We start from the raw sequence: 19,528 nt of genomic DNA, 5'->3' as shown, positions 1-19,528 counted from the left end.
TATTTAAGGCTGGAAGAACAAGCTGCTTATGATGACCCAACAGAGACGCGAGGAAGGTTTGTGAAAGGGGTGTATTCATCCAGCTCTAATCCTTGTTTTCAGAAAGGCAGTGTCTTTAAGTGTTCTCTAATTAGTGAATAGATATGGTTGTAAATTCTTGTAGACACCTCTTTTGTAGGACAGAGATGGATGCCTGGCTTGTTTAAGTCTTTGTTGTACATCTCTTTAAAGTGAAATTTTACTATGAAACATTTAACAATAGAAAATAGTAAAAGTGATTTTTATATGTGTAATTATTGCTATTTTATATGTGCTTTTTTCTTTTTAGACATCATAATTAGAAGCTCAAATATCTTATGTATCATAAGCTGGTGTCTACAGAATATAATACGGTTTTATTTTTTGTTCTCCTGCTTGCTTATTTGTTTTGCTGATCTCTTTGTATACATAAAATAGTGTTTACTGCTATGAAATAAATTCTTTTTGAGTTTGGTAAAATTACTTCTACCAACCACCTAGGAAATGTAAGCTAGGGAACAAGACACTGATATTTAGGCATACCAAGAGGAAATATATTGCTTTAGTGAACTGAATATAAAACATGATCAGCGAAAACACCTGGAAATCAAAAAGAACAGATTTTAGTTATGGTTCTCTTTTTCAAAGAACTTAAGTGCTTAGCTATTATTGTTAGTACTAGAGAAGTAAGTTGGCAGTGACATTTGAAATATGATAATAAAAGCCTACAGAATGTCGGCTTCTACTTTTAGCACTTGTCTGATTCCTTCTCCAGAAATTGCATAATGGAAACTACCATAGAGTTTAACGCATCTCTAATATACCACCTTACTTGTTGTAATAAATGTATTCTCTATTACTGTGTAATGATAAAGCCGTGGTTATTGAAACTGCCAAAGTTATTGAAACAGAGGGATAGGAGCTTTTTCCCTTTATCACCTGTATTATTAATTGGAGATAATTACTGCAGAGCAGCTGGCTGTTGGTTTTAGGGAGCATCAATTGTTCTTCTCACCCAGCTGTTGACTAATAAGGATAGTCAACACATCTGTTTCAACAGCTGGTAATTAACAAAAGCCTAATTGCTGCAACTCTTTTAACATCCAGTCTGTGAAAAAGAAGGGATGTAGAATAATATTATTTACTTTGTACTTTGCGCTTTCGGAGACCAGTTTTTCTTTTTTCTCTCTCCCTCTACTATTTTTTTTTTCTCTTACTTTGAACACCACTGCCTTTGTATGAAGCATTGAATGGCAGGAGAACACAATATGGTAATCCAGAGCTTAACTTTTTCAGATCTTTGTTGGTGTTTCTTATTGCAACATTTCTTTGCTAACTTGCAAGATAAAATGGATCAAAAGCATTTTGAGTAGTTCCATACACCAGTTAAAACCCGCAGCAGTGTGCCCGAGGCTGTGTTGCTGTGGTGTGCATCATCCAAAAGGAAACAGGGAATTCTCTTTTCTTACGCTTTTCACGTGCTTTTGAGACAACCCACAAATAATGTGGTCCACATTCATGTACAGAATTTTTGTTGAAATTAATATATATATATTGATTAACACAAATGAAGTCAGGCTTAGCAATCCCAGTTGAAAACTAAACTGTCATCTCTTTAAAACTCTAGTTGCTCTTTTAACTGCCTATATGTCTGTCAACCTAAAGTATTTAAGAAAACTTTTAATTTATTTGTAAAATCCTGTTTGGTGTGTTTTTCTTTAAGATGTGTTTTGTTGTTTTATTTTTTAATTTGCCTTTAACGCAGATAAGTTCAATTATTTCTTGTTGATTTTTATAATAAATGACTAGGAAATTTAATGGCTTAGTCTTAGAAACCTGAGTAAAACAATCTTACAAATGAGAGACTTACAAATTAACATTTATTTGAATTCTTAAAATACTTTAATTGTGAACTATTTCATTAAAATCTCTTATTTAGCTTTAATTATAAAGCTTTATATTTGTGCTTTTACAGTTAAAATTTTTGCTAGCTGTATATTACTATTTACATATTTTTTAATGTTTCTGATTTTAACTTCATGTAAAATGTAATTTAATTAAGGTGTTACTTTCTTTTTCTAAGAAAATATTTTTCCAGTTATCATGGCTAATTTTTCAGTAGCCCTTCCTGTAATCTTCTACATTTTATTATAGCCTATAATATACAAACATTTTGGTGAATGAAAATTTTATTGTTATTCATTAAAGATCACATAATCATACTGATCTTCCTTTTAATACATTCATAAACTTTTAGATTAGCATTAAGGTTAATTTGATAGACAATTATTTAATATAAATGTCTAAAAAGTCCTTAACTAAAATGTTTTCAAGTTCACTTGATTAAATTCGCTTCACTAACTTTTCAGTTGGCAATATTTCTATGCAGGTAGTTCTTTAATTGTTAGGTATGTTGAAAGGTATAGAAGAAATTCTACCCAAGTGCTCACCATAGACTGAATTGCAGATTGCATAATTTCAAAATTTTTTGCTGGCAAGACAAGGTTAGTTCAGCAGGTGTTCAGGTGATGAAGTATATTATAGATGTAGTGAAAAAACATATATGATACTGAACAAATAAACAAAATACTGCTGACTAAAATTCAAACTAAATAGAAGGGCACTGGCATGTAGAGAAATGTTTACAACTCAAGTGTAAAGGAGGGGAATATTGTCATTTTGGGAAATGTTTGCTTCTTGAGTTTAAATAAGAATTTAATTTTCTCTGTGTGCTCATGTTCTTAGGTAGTACCAGAGAAAGCAAGCTTAATGAAAGGAATGTATCATGCCATGAGAAAGGAGAATAGACTTGGGGGAACTCACATTCCAGCTATTGCTTTTTAAGTGTTTTCTTGCATATATTTTTTTTCCTGAGGATATGAACTCAAGAACAAATGGTATGGTAGACAGAAATTCAATAATTTAATAGATTTTCTCTATGATTAGCCTGTTTTCTAGATTTTAAAAGAAGCAAATCTCATTAAATGATGGATAGATTATTAGTGAAGCCAGTGAGGTGGTCTTTGGGTCTGTATATACCAGTATAGATGACTTTCAAAGGTATAGTCAAGAAGTCTCAGGAGCCAGACATCTAATTGGATCTAACTAGTAACAAATTTAGGTCAAGATAGTATATGCCGAATGGAGTTCATTCAAAGGAAAAGATGAAGTCTCCACAGTCTGAATTAATTGACAGAGACATGGTTCAAGGCAAATATGTTAAATTACTTGTGACTTAAGAACTAAGTAGTATCATAAACTAAAAATAAAAATACAAAGACATGATTTCAGTGCAAATGGAAAAAGAGCTAGAAATTGGAATAAACTTTCACCTTTAGAGTCATCACAATAGGATACATGGCATGTTTAAAAATGGAGAAGAGGTTGGCAAAGGAGTTAATGCACACTCAGGATTGTTTACTGAACTGGTAGTCAGGAGTTTTTGGTTGAAATCCAGGTTTGGACACTAACTTTTACTTATAACCTTAAAAACTGAAAGGGTTTGTGTAAAAAATTGCCTAACAAGTAGTTCTTCTACCTTTGGATTTTTTTTTCCTGATTCACATTGTTAAAGGAGTTACGAGAAATGCTTCAATTTCTATTTTCAATATTTTATTAATTAAATAATTACTCATATATATATTACCCCTTTTAAAAAAGTGAGGCTATGAAAACCTCTACGTGTTAAATTAGAATATGTAGCATTAATTGTAAGAGATCACACATACTTAAGCTTATGGCAGTTTGTCACTCAACTGAACCATGATTCTGACTGTAGTCTTAATTCTTACACTATGTTCATTGTAGAACAAAAGAGACCGTTTAAATACAAGAAGCAAAAGAAACACTAATGTCACACAAGTTAATACAGAAGTCAAAAGTGATGATATTGGAAATTTATCTCATGATGCTCTTAACCATCTGATCAAAATTATTATGTTGCACTCTTTCTATCTCCATACTCCCATAAAACAATGTTAAAAGAGAAAATTATTGTTAGGGTGACTGTGTCCAAAGTTTTCATATATCTGAATTTGGGACTAAAATGCCACAGAATGGGTTGTTTTCAGAGAAGGGCTTGCAAATGCCATTTGGAAACCTTCTCTTGTATCTTTTCTATTAAAAGCAATTCAAGAAAATTATTAAAATAAATCAAACCAATTAAAGTACCAAATAAGAATTCTAAGCATTAAATTACATAAAGTTTTCTCTATTTTTATGGTGTAATATGTGTTAAATTTCAAGATGTCTCCCTCCTGCAATGTGGAAAGATACTGAGAAGACACTTCTGCTGTTAGCATTCCAGGTCCTGGATAAAATCTAATTTTCATGCATTTCTAGGGTCACAAAAAAAATAGAGGAAATCTTCCAAAGACTTTTTATTCACCAAAAAATGTTGGGAGTTGAATCAGAGACAACCCCCTCTCCAATAATAAGTAAACAGGTGGTTCACAACTGCACCAAGGGCAAACATCTATAAAAGTACTTTGATCTTCAATTTGGGACCTCAATTCTTGGGACCCCAACAAGGATAGGCAGCTGAGTCAGAAACTCCAGCATTAATCTAGGCTTCTTGAATTTTATCTAGGAATTGTGTTTCCTGGCTCCCTGATGAAACATACATAAGTCCTCCTCAGAGGAAGGCATCCCCAGTTTAGTCTAGCAGAACTCCCATAAATTACTGATCTGGAAAATATGAATTCACAACCAAATACCAATCAAGCACATGAGGAAGAACACCATCATGAATGAAACTCATCTAAAGAATATAGAACAGCTAGATATAAAATGCTTCAATGAATATTTAAATAGAGTATGAATCATAAGCATAAGTAAACCTCAGGAGTTTTCTAGGAAACACCAAGCACATATGAAAAAGGACCACATGGAAATTTTTTTAAAAAGACAAAATTTTGAAGTAAAACTCTCTAGAAGTTAAACATCAGATTATACACAGCTGAAAAAGTAATTAGAAAACTAGAAGACATATGAATTGGAATACATCTGGAAAATGTCCCATAATACAGCACCAATAGATTAGGAGATAAAGAGTAAATAGCTCAACATTTAACTGGGCTCCCAAAAGGAGAGAACACAGACAATTCAGGAAAAGCATTATTAGAGGGGAAAAATACTGAGATTTTTCAAAAAATGATGAAAGATACTTCTTTACAGCAAGATAAGAAATACATATGTAATTATATCATAATGAATGGAAGAATTCTAACATATAAAGAGACAATCATAAAAGTCAGCAAAATGAATAAGGCAAATTACTTTCAAATGAGCAACAGTTAAACTTACAGATAACTTCTCAACAGAGTAATAAGAGTCAGGAGAAATTAGAATAATGCTTTCAATGTGCTGAAAGAAAATAATTGCTAATACAGAATTATATACCCAGCATGAGTATCCTCCAAGAATGAATATGAAATAAACACATTTTCAAACAACTAAAAGTAGTAGAGTTAGTCATTTTCAGCTTTGTATTAAAGAAACTTTCAAGGACTATTGTTTAAACAGAAGGAATGTGATTACATGATGAACCTCTCAACCAGGAAGGAATGAAGCACAAAAGAAAAGCAACAGATGTAAATGCACACTGACTCAACAAAATAATATTAATGATGATCTTTGAGGTTTAAACCTAAGTAACATGAATTAGAATACATTTTTTAAAGCAGATAAGTTGGAAAAAGAGTAGAGTTAAAGCATTTTTGGTCCTCTTAGACAAGTCAGATTTATAACGTGTAATTTCTTGGATAACCATTGAAAGAAGATAAAGGAATGTATAACATTCAGATTAAAGAAGGGGAAAGGGATGATAACAAAAGAATCCAAAACATAGCAAGAAAATGTGATATAAAAAGAAAAAGAACTAACAGGACAAATAGAAAGCACATATAAGATTATATATTTAAGCCCAAATTTTTGGTAATTAATTACATGTAAAGGGATGAAATGTTTCAGTTAAAAGACAGACTGTTAGGCTGGAAAAAATAGTATATGCTGTCTATAATAGTAAACATCGAAACCTAGGCATATAAAAAGATTAAAATGAAAAGAATTAAAAAGATATACCACGTAAACACTAATAAAAAGAATATTGTTGAAACTATAAAAACATCAGGCAAACTACAATTTAAAGCTACAAGTTTTTTACTTGTTTGCTTTGCTTTGTATATAGTAGGTGTTAAATAGTGTCTATATTACAGCTTACATATTTGTTCACTTTGATATGGCTATCATATCAAATGATAGGGATATTTATATGATAAATTATTTTATCATTTCATAATAATCATGCCTCCCTGACAAGAGGCTTCCTGTCACAGTGCAGTGTTGTCATGCAAGCACAAGGATGCCATACAACCACTATTAACTCTTTTCCTTCCTATCATTATATGCCCAGAAGAACCTGTTCAGAACAGTGTGAATTTCAGGAATTTTGTTTCATTGTCCCCAGAAACATGTTCATTTTAGAGACATCAAATATATTGAAAAATGTGGTTAGCATTTCCATTCTTCACTTTTTCAGGTATCTGATAACATTAACCAAAAGCTTATAAAGACCAACAGATATCCATGTAAACTTGTTGTCTCTGACACTCTAGATCCATAGTCAGCAAACTGTGTCCTCTGAACTGGCTGCCTGTTTTTGTAAATAAAGTTTTATGGAGTACAACCATGCTTGTTCGTTTACATATTGTCTGTGGCTGCTTTCATGCTACAACAAAAATTGAATAGCTGCAACAGAGACTGTAGGTCCCACAAGCCTAAAATATTTATTATCTGGACCTTCATGACCATGCTTTATACTACCACGTAGCTTGAACTTGTAATTTAAGCCCAATCCCTTCTCACTTTATTGACCTGTTGCTTGGTACAATGCTATTCCTTATGGACATCAGTTATTTCCACAATAATTTCATGTCTATTTTACAGCTTACATGTTTGTTCACTTTGATATAGCTATGTCATATGGTAAATTATTTTATCATTTCATAATAATCCTGTGAGATGGGTATTATCACCCCAGTTTTATCATTGAGAAAATTTAGACTCAGAGGCCCTAACTTACTCACTCATAGAGCTAATTGCTGGTAGGCAACCCCGAGTTTTCTGTTCATACCTGTGCTGCCCTCTCTTTCTGGCATACTTCTCTCTACCCACCCCTTTCTGTTTCATGGATTCTGCTCACTGCCTCTGAGTGTTTTGATTTCTGCTTCTGTTACAGACTGTTTTCTCACCTCTCTTATGTCAGACCAAAGATCACTAGACAGTGTATATATGACTGCTTTTGAATACAGAACCTGATCATCCTTAGTGTGAAAGGTGCCAAATGAGGACAAATGCCTTTAAGGAATAGCCTTGAAGAGCAATATATTGTAGTGAGCAATCATAATCTTCCTATAAGGGGGAGGTGTAACTGAAATCTAGTCATTTTTATTCTTCCATTAGTAACTTAATTTTCCTAGATCTCTTTATGCAAGGTTTTGTTTTTTTTTTTAGATATCCTTTCTGTACTAGGTTCTTAACTTGCTTCTGAGGTTAAAAAGTCAAATAGTAGGATAGCTGTAATCATACTATTGAACAATTGTCTAATTAGATGTATTGTTTGAACATGTCTAACCAGCTATCTTACAGATGTGTTTGGTAGTGTAATACAGTCTATGTATTTATGGTTCACAAAACACTTCTATTGAAAATAATTAACATATATGAAATTATACCATATTGAAATGTGACCTTGTATAGCAGAATAAACAGTGTATTACAGATGCCTGTATTCCAGCTCCAACTTTCTTTCTAATTGACTATGAAACCTTGGACAATTTCCAAATGTTTCCCTAAACATGAATTAGCAACAATTTCCTCACCTATAAAGGTAGGAGACTATATAACCTCTAAGATCCTTTTCAGGCCTAAAATTATTTGGTTCTGTGATTCAATTTGTGCTGTATGTGTCTTTATTTAGCAGATATCACACATAAGATTAATGCCTCTGTCTCTGATAAAAACAGATTTCCATTAATGCTCTTGGAGTTTTCAAAGGAAGGCTTAACTATATCAGAGTATTACTATTAAAAACACATTCAAACCAAACATAAAAAGATGGCATGCTCAAGAGTACCTGGCACATCTCTGCTTGTCCTTTCCCCTGCAAGTGTGGCTGTGACATTTATAAACTAACCAAGTGCTTGTGAACCCACACGTTTGTGTTTTTTTCAAATTCCTGAGTAAATATTCTTTTTTGTCTGTCACATGTTTTTAAGAATATAGATTGATTTACATATATAAGCTTTATATAAATGTGTTTTTACACACATACGTATATAGCTCTCTTTAACAGAGTATGTTATATATACATAGCTCAGAATATTGTATAGTATGATGTAAGGGGGAAATACATATTTTGGACCAAACAGGTCTGAATTTATATTTGAGGTCTGTCAGTCACTAGCTCTGTTATATTTACAAGTTGCTTAATGTCCATCCATAAACCTCAGCTTTATCATCTGTAAACAGGGATAGTAGGGTTCATCTTATAGATTGGTTGTGAGGATAGACTATAGTTACATAGACTATAGTTACATACTTCAAGTACTTGGTAAAATGCCCATCCCATAGGAGAAATTCAACAAGTGACATTGCTGTTGTAGTTAAGCACAGGTGTTTTAAAGTGACATCAATTTAGGTAGTAACTTTGGCAGTTTCTTTGTAATACATATAGCCTTGTAAAGTACATAACTTTACATGTGTATAAAGAATATAAAAACACATTTACCATAGTACCTAAGGAAAATGAAAGCATAGTTCTGCCAAATAAACTAAATGCAGATGATATGGAAGCTTTATAAATAATTGCCCTAAACTGGAAATGCCCAAACACCCATCAACTGGTGAGTAGATATCCAGATTGTGATATATCCATTCAGTGGACTAGTGCTACTTACTCAGTGATACAAAAGAATGAAGTGCTGATAAATATAATAAATTAAATCAATCTCAAAACATTAAGTAAAAGAAGCCGCAATCAAAAGGCTGCCTACTATATGATTCCATTTATATGACAGTCTAGAAAAGGCAAAACTATAGGGATAAATATCACAAGTGGTTGTTAGCTGCTGTCTGTAAAGGGAGGGCACTGACTGCACTGGTGCACAAGGGAATGTTTTGGGTTGATGGAATTGTTCTATATCTTGATTGTGCTGATTGTTACATCACTATAAACTTGTCAAAATTTATACACCATACAATGAATACAGGTGAAATTTTACTTTGTTTAAATCATAACTCAGTAAGGCTGCCCTTTAAAAATTCATGCATGTGTATACTTATATTTATGCCATGCATAATTTACTGCAATAAAAATTCTACCTAAAAATATGACTGTAAGTAGAAAAAGTGTTACACTTGTGTAAAATGTTTACCAAAAACTATGATTATATATAGAAATCCTGACTCACTATAGGCTTTGCTCAAAAATAATTTTTAAATAATTTTATCAGAAATTTCAACATAGAATGTAAATATATAGGTTCTAACCAGTATGGTAACAAAGTGGTTATAAAAAATTTAATCCATTGTAAGTAGAGGAAAAAAGAGAAAGAAGAAAGGGAGCTGAGTATGAAAAATATGTAAAAATAAGTCCAGATATATCTATAATCCCAATGTCTTGCACATTTTCACAATGTGTGAAGATACATATTATCAGAATGGATACATGTTATCAAATGAATAAAAGTCAAATGTAAAATAGTAAACAAAAAAGCAGTTGTCTGTGAAATATGTAGAGAATCATTTACATAAAGTTTAAAAACCTGTAAATAATAAGATACATCATCTCTAATTACATAACTATATAGTAAAAGTGTAAAATATCCTTGCAAATGGTGAACCCATATTCATGGAAGTGTTTCACTTTGGGGCTAGGAGGGAAGGAAGGGAATGTGACCAGTGAGTGTGATACATGGATTGAGCTATATAAGCTTTATATAAATGTGTTTTTACACATACATATATATAAGCAAAAAAATAATATTTTAATTTAAAACAAGGTTTATTACAGTGTGTAAAGAATGCCATTAATATTAAATCAATGTATTTAGTTGCAGGTATACATGCGTAGACTATCTCTAGAAGGATATCCAATAAACAGATAACTGGTAACTTCAGGAGAGAGGATTTTTTGTACTGATGATTGGGAATGGGAGATTTACTTTGCATTGCATTTTTCTTACACTCTGAATTCTGTTATTTTTTTAATGTGCATGTATTTTTATGTGAATATGCATGTAAGTGAATGTGTGCAGTTTTATAAAAGTAATTGCCAGAAATATGGAAACTAAGATGCCAGTGGAACAGGAAAAATAGCCTGTTTGCTAATTCCTTAATGTTTTTGATATGAGATTTATTTTTGGCTTGTTAAGTGATGTAAGTATATGATAGTAACAATGAAAGTAGGAAATGCAGTAGAAGGAAACAGCACATTTATATAATTGTAAGTTTTTGACAATGACAAAAAATTGTAAGTTTTCTTACAATACATAGAACACAAATCCCACTCAAATAAGCCGAAGCCAATGAAAAAAAATTATGTACCCGGGAAGTCCAAGAACTGGATCTACATCTATCTGGCATATGGGGATCCAAGAGTACAAATGATGTCACGAGGATTCAGTTTTCTTCTGATGCTAGTGGGACGGACTTCTCTTTCTGAACAACCTGGATCATACATACCAAAAGTAGTGGGCAATGAAGTTCATCCTAGCAACCAGGACTGAACAGGATCATCATGGTGTAGGGTAGGGGTATTCCCCCCCAAGAAGAAATGCTGGCCAGATAAGCACATACCTGATAAAGTAGAGGAAGGAGGTTTTAAGGCCAGATAGTTTATAATAGCTTTGAACATAGTCATCAGAACCTACACGTAAGATCAGGTATTTGGAATTAATAACTTAAGTGGTTCTCTGTGAATTAACACCAAATATTCACTGCCAATTAAATGTGGAAAGAGAAGTGAAATATTCATATTCCCTGAATTATTACACAGAAATTTAAGTAAAGTTCTCATATTCTCATTTTCACTTTAGAAATGTCTTTGGCAGAATCTTCATGGCATTTTCCTGCCAAAACATTGGTTTTGTTTTTTGGTTGCGGAGTTCTGTTTTGTTTTATTTTTGGCCAAAGTACTAGTTTAAAAAACTTCAAAATGATCATTTAAGGTAGTTAGTATTATCACATATTTATTTGGCAAATTCTTTATTACCTGTCCAATGTGCAATATTCCTTATACACATGCAACAAGATGTCTGATGTTTTCTAAGTTGAATAAGACATGTCCTTTTTTGGTGTATTTCTTTTGACTTGCCATTAGTCACAGTGGGTATCTGTGTCTTCCAGCTTAGCATGTCAATCACATTTTACTGTATAATGAAAATTGGAAAAGCTATCAATTATTGGCATCAAAAGCCGGCCACCTGTTTTTATTTTAAATCTTTAACAATTTTTGAGAATGTTGTATCATAATTCTAGAAGGTGACATGTGAAAGCAAGTAAACATTTTAAATTTAATTAAAAATAATTCTTTGTTAGACTTTGCTAGCCCAGATTGAGAACAAATTAACTTAGTGCCTAAATTTATATGCAGAGATTGGAATTGCCACATGTTTTTATTATTCTCCATTATTAAACTAGAAAAGTGGCAATGTCTAATATTCACTTGTATTGCACTAATTTTCCTATGATCAGAATGTTTTCTTTCGATCAGAATCTTATAGTTTACCCTATGTCTCCATTCTTATGCAAGAAAATAATTTCAGTGAAATTATATAAGTTCAGCAAAATTAGTGAACTTCTGCCTCCAGATTTTCAACTACTTTAGTTATTTAATTAACTATTTTAATTATTGCTACTAGTGTACTTTGTGAGGTGTGTGGTAACAGTTGCTCTGTGCTATATATCAAACATCATTTAAAATGAAAGATAACCTTTTATGCAAATTAAACTTTGAATAATACAACTGAAACATGACTTACCAGTACCATAGTTTAAAATTATTTTGAAAACTCTTCTTGGCTATGCCTAAAATCCAATGGGAATGATGAGTAGAAGGTAGAAAAATATACTAGTTTGAACTCTATCATAAAATTTATTGCCGACCCTTTAAGAGTTGAATATCATAGGCAGAGAGGAACAGTAACATCCCTTAAATAAAATATCTCTAATATTTAAGATTGCTACCACACTTCCTGTAGAGATTTTTTTTTCTGAAGAAAAGGGATTGAAGAGGTTAAATCATATCTATAAAAATCAGGTTGTAGTCTTGTGTACTTTTTTCATGTTAAATATCAAAGATGGCTTAACAACATATTTAAAATTTTCTGAGTTTTACTATTAATAAAGTTAAAAGAAAATCTAGTGTGATCAGGCACTGGAGCCACATTAAATTTGTATGTGAAACACCCATTGGGCTTATCTCTACTCTAGATATTGCTCTGAACCCATGTTCCACATTCTGAATTCTGTGTATAAAGTTAAATATTGCAGAGAGCATATATCTGATGATACAGATGAATAAAGGTTGAAGTTTAGTAATAAGCAAAGTTGGTAAGTTTAATATATGCCTTTGTATTTCTGTTATTAATATAAATTGGATTATTTTGTGGGAAATTGGAATCACTATTAAAAATACTGATATGTTTTTTAAAACCACCAGAAATGTAAGACTCATTCATACTACAGTAATGTATTTTAACATACCAAAGTAATATTAATTTTCTTAAAACATTAATTACTTGCAGGCAAAGTTGTTAGCCATGCAATAAGCCAGAGAAATTACAGTTCAACAATAATATTAATTTTCTTAAAATATTAATTACTTGCAGGCAAAGTTGTTAGCTATGCAACAAGCCAGAGAAATTGCAGTTCAACAGTACAAAACACTGGAAGAAGAAATCCAGACACTTCGAGTTTACTACAGGTAAAAGTCTTCTTAGTCTGGGCATAAACAAATGCTGTTAGTTTGTAAATGTTTCTGCCTAATTTTACAGTGGTGAGTGAGGAAATACCTCAGTGAAATTAAACATTATGCACTTAAGACATTTTGGTAACTTTTTAGGCATAAAATATTCATTATCCTACCTCTTTTCCTTCCTGCATTTGATAAAGTTTAAGCTTGAAGTCCCATTAGAATTCTAAAATTTATAAATGTCTAAATGGCACCTGGCTAGCTATTGAATTATTTGCACATCTAAATGCCACCTCTAAAATGATGATATATATATATATTTTAAATAATACCTGAATACCAGACAGTAATAACAGCCTTTCACCTATTATAATATAGTATAGAAGTTTCTAAAGGAATGCCAGTAAAGGATGTTTGAAACTCATTTAATTTATGCTCCAAGAGTAGTTTAATTCAGTAGGTCACACTGACATTTTTAATGAAGAGAAATAGAATATAAAATGTTGGAGTGCATCCCCTGTAGTAAGGATAATATTGTTTTGTGATACTTTTGGTTTCAGTTTTGTAATGTGTGTGAGAGAGAGAGATTAGATTGTGTATTGGGCTGTGTGCTAAATCTATATTCTCAAAGTGGATCAAGGTTAAAAAAAAAGTTTGAAAAATGATGTATACTGCTCTGTATATTTGATCCTTACTAAGATTAAAAAATCCTCTACTCTGAAATGGAGGAATTCACTAACTGGAGCTGTAAGTTATTGAAGATTTTTTAGTTTGATCTTCTCTCAGAAAAATGTTAAGTGCATAAAATATAATTAAAATCAGTTTTATTGAAATACAGTTATGAAAATACTGTATCATGATATATTACTGTATATATACATCATTATTAATACATTAAATAACTAGATCTAACAGCAAGTCTATCAACAACTGTAATTGCAAAGTAGTGATGACTGTAAATAGCATTTTGGGGATAACTATAAACACTGAAATGTGGCATGAAAATACTGGTGGTTTCTATGGCTGCAAACTGTCAAGAACCTATAATTCTATGCTATATGTAGTTTGTTGCCTGTGTTCATAATTGTAGGACATAATGTATTTACATGACACTTGGTAAAAAATAAAGATGAAATTGTCTCCCTGTCCCAAGTTAAGAACCCCTGCCTTGAAGCAGTGTTACTGACATACAGTTCTTGGTTATTGTTATGGGTTGAATTGTGTCCCTTAAAAAAGAAATGTTGAAGTCCTAACCCCTAGTACCTCAGAATGTGACCTTATTTGGAAATAGGGTCTTTATAGAGGTAATCAGGTTAAAATGAGGTCATTATCATGGGCTATTACCCAATATGACCGGTGTTCTTATAAAAAGTGGAAATTTGGACCCAGAGACTTAGGCACAGAGGGAAGACTGAATGAAGACATTGGAAGAGATAACCATATGCCTAGAGTGATACATCTACAAGCCAGCAAACACCAAAAGCTAGAAGAGGCCTGGGAGGATCCTCCCTTGCCATCAAAGAGAGCATAGCACAGCTGACACCTTGAATTTGGATTTGCTGCATTAAAAACTCTTCCTGTCAATGGTGTACCACATTACAACAGTCAATGTCTGGGCACAAATCACAGTGTTCATAGGTCTTAATAAAGGGTTTAATATGTGACTCTATTAATCTAACAAGAAGAGACCCTAATTTAACGTAGCTAACTGAAATTTGCATGTAAAGCAATAGCCCTCAAACTCTGCTGCATATGGGAATTTCTAGGGAGCTTTAAAACACACTGATAACCAAGTTTTACCCCAAAAGACTCTGATGTAATTGGCCTGGGTGGGATGTGGATCAGGATTTTTAGAGGGTCCTCAGGTGATACTAATGCATGGCTACACATAAAAGCCACTGGCAAAAAATATGGGGAGAGACTGTCACATTCACTCTATAATGGAAAACAAAATGGTGAAAAATGGTGAGTGGATGAGATGTTTTCATGCAGTATCAGAGTTCTGCTTAAGTATGTGCCGACCTTTAGGCACTGATTCAAATTGCAAGCACATGATTCCCCACAGTAATCAACAAACCATTACAAATGGGGATGGAAGGGTTGGGATGGGATTGCTAAAAACAACAGACTTTTATTTTCTCATAGTTCTGGAGACTACAAGTCCGAAGATAAGGTGTTGGCTGGGCTATGCTCTTTTTTTTTTTTTTTTTTTTGAGAGGGCATCTCTCATATTTATTGATCAAATGGTTGTTAACAACAATAAAATTCTGTATAGGGGACTCAATGCTCAATGCACAATCATTAATCCACCCCAAGCCTAATTCTCGTCAGTCTCCAATCTTCTGAAGCATAACGAACAAGTTCTTACATGGTGAACAAATTCTTACATAGTGAATAAGTTCTTACATGGTGAACAGCACAAGGGCAGTCATCACAGAAACTTTCGGTTTTGATCACGCATTATGAACTATAAACAATCAGGTCAAATATGAATATTCGCTTGATTTTTATACTTGATTTATATGTGAATCCCTCATTTCTCCCTTATTATTATTATTATTATTATTATTATTATTTTAATAAAATGCTGAAGTGGTAGGTAGATGCAAGATAAAGGTAGAAAACATAGTTTAGTGCTGTAAGAGAGCAAATGTAGATGATCAGGTGTGTGCCTGTAGACTATGTGTTAATCCAAGCTAGACAAGGGCAATAAAACATCCACGGATGCAGATTTCTCTCAAAACAGGGTGGGTGAGGTTCTAAGCCTCACCTCTGTTGATCCCCAATTTCTCACCTGATGACCCCCCTGCAACTGTGCCTGTCTTAGGTTGTTCCTCCCTTGAGGAATCTTACCCGTCTCTGGCTAACCAGTCATCTTCCGGGGCCATACAGGGAGATGTAAAGTTGGTAAGTGAGAGAGAGGCAATATTGTTTGAAAAGGTTAGCTTTTTACTTCTTTGCAGATTTATGCCCTGTGGCTTTTATGCCCAGCATTTGTCTTGAGGTATCTTTACCACTTGGAGGAATTATGATACTCGGTAAATTCGATTTGAGGCACGAATTCTATTTAAGCGTTGTAATTAGGAAGGAAGAAGAAAAGCTATAGGAGAAGCAGATGGAAGAAAACATGGGAAGATTGATTATTTCTTTGACATATCTTCTTGTAGAGTAACTTAAGCATGTATAGGTTTTAAACTACTAATTAAATTGCATACACACATTAACATAATAAGAATACAGTTACATAAACAAAGCAGACCTATAATTACCAGCCATCTCCAATGAAACCAAGAAAACCAGTTAGGCACCCTAGGCATTCGTGAAAACTTATCTAAGATATGGTGGATATTGTCCAACTGAACTTAAACAGTCTGAGAGAAATCAGACAAATTAAAACAACCCATTCCTGGGAACTTTTCACATCCCATATGTTCTTTTAACAGTAGATAGTCTGTAGTTTTAAGATTTTGGAGCACTACAACTTGCACTTCTCCTAATTCTTGGTTGAGTTCCAACAGTATAGATCCAGTCAAATTTGTTGTTTTACTGTATGCACAGGCCAGCTTAGATATCTTCTTCTTCATTCCAATGGCAAGTCCAGGAACCAGTGGGATGAATGCAGCTACAACTGCAGCATCGCCTGGATCTTTGTTGAGGTTTTTTGATGATCATCTTCTGGTGTGACTCTTCCAGAGAGTGCTGATGTTGGAAGTTCTTCTTCATATCGTATCTTAGTTCATTTTCTGGGTAGCCAAATTAGGCTTTGATCCTCTGTATAAACACAAACTGACCCTTTGCCCACACTTTGATATGCCCTTTATACCATTGTGTAGAACTCATTGGAGGTCACCACACAGGAACTGCTTTTTTTTTTTTTTTAAGAGAAAGGAATATTATCAGAAAAGTGTACCTCCATAGCCGATCATCTGACACCCTTTAAGTGATCAAAATTAAAGATATTTATAGCATGCATTAATCGTTGATTTACAGTTAGTTTTATCCTATCATGGAGTAATCCCCCTTTTCTTTCTTTCTTTTTTTTTTCGTTATCTTTAATCTACACGTACATGAAGAATATTATGTTTACTAGGCTCTCCCCTATAAAAGGTCCCCGCTATAAACCCCTTTACAGTCACTGTCCATCAGCATAGCTAAATGTTGTAGAATCACTACTTGTCTTCTCTGTGTTGTACAGCCCTCCCAGTTCTCCCATGCCCCCATGCATGCTGATCTTAATACCCCCATTCTTCCTCCGCCCCTTATCCCTCCCTAACCACCCATCCTCCCCAGTCCCTTTCCCTTTGGTACCTGTTAGTCCATTCTTGGGTTCTGTGATTCCACTGCTGTTTTGTTCCTTCAGTTTTTCCTTTGTTCTTATCCTCCACAGATGAGTGAAATCATTTGGTGTTTCTCTTTCTCTGCTTGGCTTATTTCACTAAGCATAATACCCTCCAGCTCCATCCATGTTGCTGCAAATGGTAGGATTTGCCCTCTTCTTATGGCTGAGTAGTATTCCATTGTGTATATGTACCACATCTTCTTTATCCATTCATCTATCGATGGACATTTAGGTTGCTTCCAATTCTTGGCTATTGTAAATAGTGCTGCGATAAACATAGGGGTGCATCTGTCTTTCTCAAACTTGATTGCTGTGTTCTTAGGGTAAATTCCTAGGAGTGGAATTCCTTGGTCAAATGGTAAGTCTGTTTTGAGCATTTTGATGAACCTCCATACTGCTTTCCACAATGGTTGAACTAGTTTACATTCCCACCAGCAGTGTAGGAGGGTTCCCCTTTCTCCACAGCCTCGCCAACATTTGTTGTTGTTTGTCTTTTGGATGGCAGCCATCCTTACTGGTGTGAGGTGATACCTCATTGTAGTTTTAATTTGCATTTCTCTGATAATTAGCGATGTGGAGCATCTTTTCATGTGTCTGTTGGCCATCTGTATTTCTTTTTTGGAGAACTGTCTGTTCAGTTCCTCTGCCCATTTTTTAATTGGATTATTTGATTTTTGTTTGTTGAGGCATGTGAGCTCTTTATATATTTTGGACGTCACCCTTTATCGGATGTGTCATTTTCAAATATATTCTCCCATACTGTAGGGTTCCTTTTTGTTCTATTGATGGTGTCTTTTGCTGTACAGAAGCTTTCAGCTTAATATAGTCCCACTTGTTCATTTTTGCTGTTGTTTTCCTTGCCCGGGGAAATATGTTCAAGAAGATGTCACTCATGTTTATATCTAAGAGGTTTTTGCCTATGTTTTTTTCCACGAGTTTAATGGTTTCATGACCTACATTCAGGTCTTTGATCCATTTTGAATTTACTTTTGTATATGGGGTTAGACAATGGTCCAGTTTCATTCTCCTACATGTAGCTGTCCAGTTTTGCCAGCACCATCTGTTGAAGAGACTGTCATTTCACCATTGTATGTCCATGGCTCCTTTATCAAATATTAATTGACCATATATGTTCGGGTTAATGTCTGGAATCTCTAGTCTAATCCACTGGTCTGTGGCTCTGTTCTTGTGCCAGTACCAAATTGTCTTGATTAGTATGGCTTTATAGTAGAGCTTGAAGGTGGGGAGTGAGATCTCCCCTACTTTATTCTTCTTTCTCAGGATGGCTTTGGCTATTCGGGGTCTTTGGTGTTTCCATATGAATTTTTGAATTATTTGTTCCAGTTCATTGAAGAACGTTGCTGGTAATTTGATAGGGATTGCATCAAATCTGTATATTGCTTTGGGCAGGATGGCCATTTTAACGATATTAATTCTTCCTAGCCATGAGCATGGGATGAGTTTCCATTTGTTAGTGTCCCCTTTAATTTCTCTTAACAGTGACTTGTAGTTTTCAGAGTATAGGTCATTCACTTCTTTGGTTAGGTTTATTCCTAGGTATTTTATTCTTTTTGATGCAATTGTGAATGGAGTTGTTTTCCTGATTTCTCTTTCTGTTGGTTCATTGTTAGTGTATAGGAAAGCTACAGATTTCTGTGCATTAATTTTGTATCCTGCAACTTTGCTGTATTCCGATATCAGTTCTAGTAGTTTTGGGGTGGAGTCTTTAGGGTTTTTTATGTACAATATCATGTCATCTGGGCTATGCTCTTTTTGACGTCTGTAATTGAGAAACCCTCCCATGCCTCCTCTAGCTGTTGATGTTTACTGGCCTGTAGACACATTACTCTGTGTGCAAGGCTTTTCTGTTTGTGTTGATAAGGTGACAGTGTCCAAGAACTCCAGGAGGTATATGATAATCTTGTATGAACTGACATTCCTTCCTGAAAAACAAACCTTGATGCCAGTTCTTGGCACTCCTTGTCTTTGTTGAATCACACAAGAGTATTGAAAAAATTTTTTTAATTGTAAAGCTAAAATACTTGTTTTTCAAGGACTTTTAAGAATCTACATGAATCTAACAGAGCTAAATGATCTCTTCTAAATAAAAAGTTAACAAAAGACATGCTTCATGTCTGCTACTTTTTTAAAAAATTGCTGGTAGTGTAGGAAAGCTAATGAGATTTGCAGTTAGCCCA

At 33.7% G+C, this 19,528-nt stretch overlaps 1 protein-coding gene across 1 annotated transcript in view; it reads left to right on the top strand.

Annotated features, from left to right (window-relative positions):
• Positions 1 to 19,528, top strand: part of MIPOL1 (mirror-image polydactyly 1) — a 323,728-nt gene that overhangs the window by 207,785 nt on the left and 96,415 nt on the right. The window contains 1 exon segment of the mRNA XM_057488492.1: positions 12,909 to 13,003. Within this exon segment, the coding sequence (XP_057344475.1) occupies positions 12,909 to 13,003 (95 nt within the window).

The sequence above is a fragment of the Manis pentadactyla genome, chromosome 11 (assembly GCF_030020395.1).
Source record: "Manis pentadactyla isolate mManPen7 chromosome 11, mManPen7.hap1, whole genome shotgun sequence".
In the NCBI taxonomy this organism is placed as follows: Eukaryota; Metazoa; Chordata; class Mammalia; order Pholidota; family Manidae; genus Manis; species Manis pentadactyla.
Note: the sequence above shows the minus strand (reverse complement) of the source record. Positions and strands in the feature narration are given on the sequence as shown.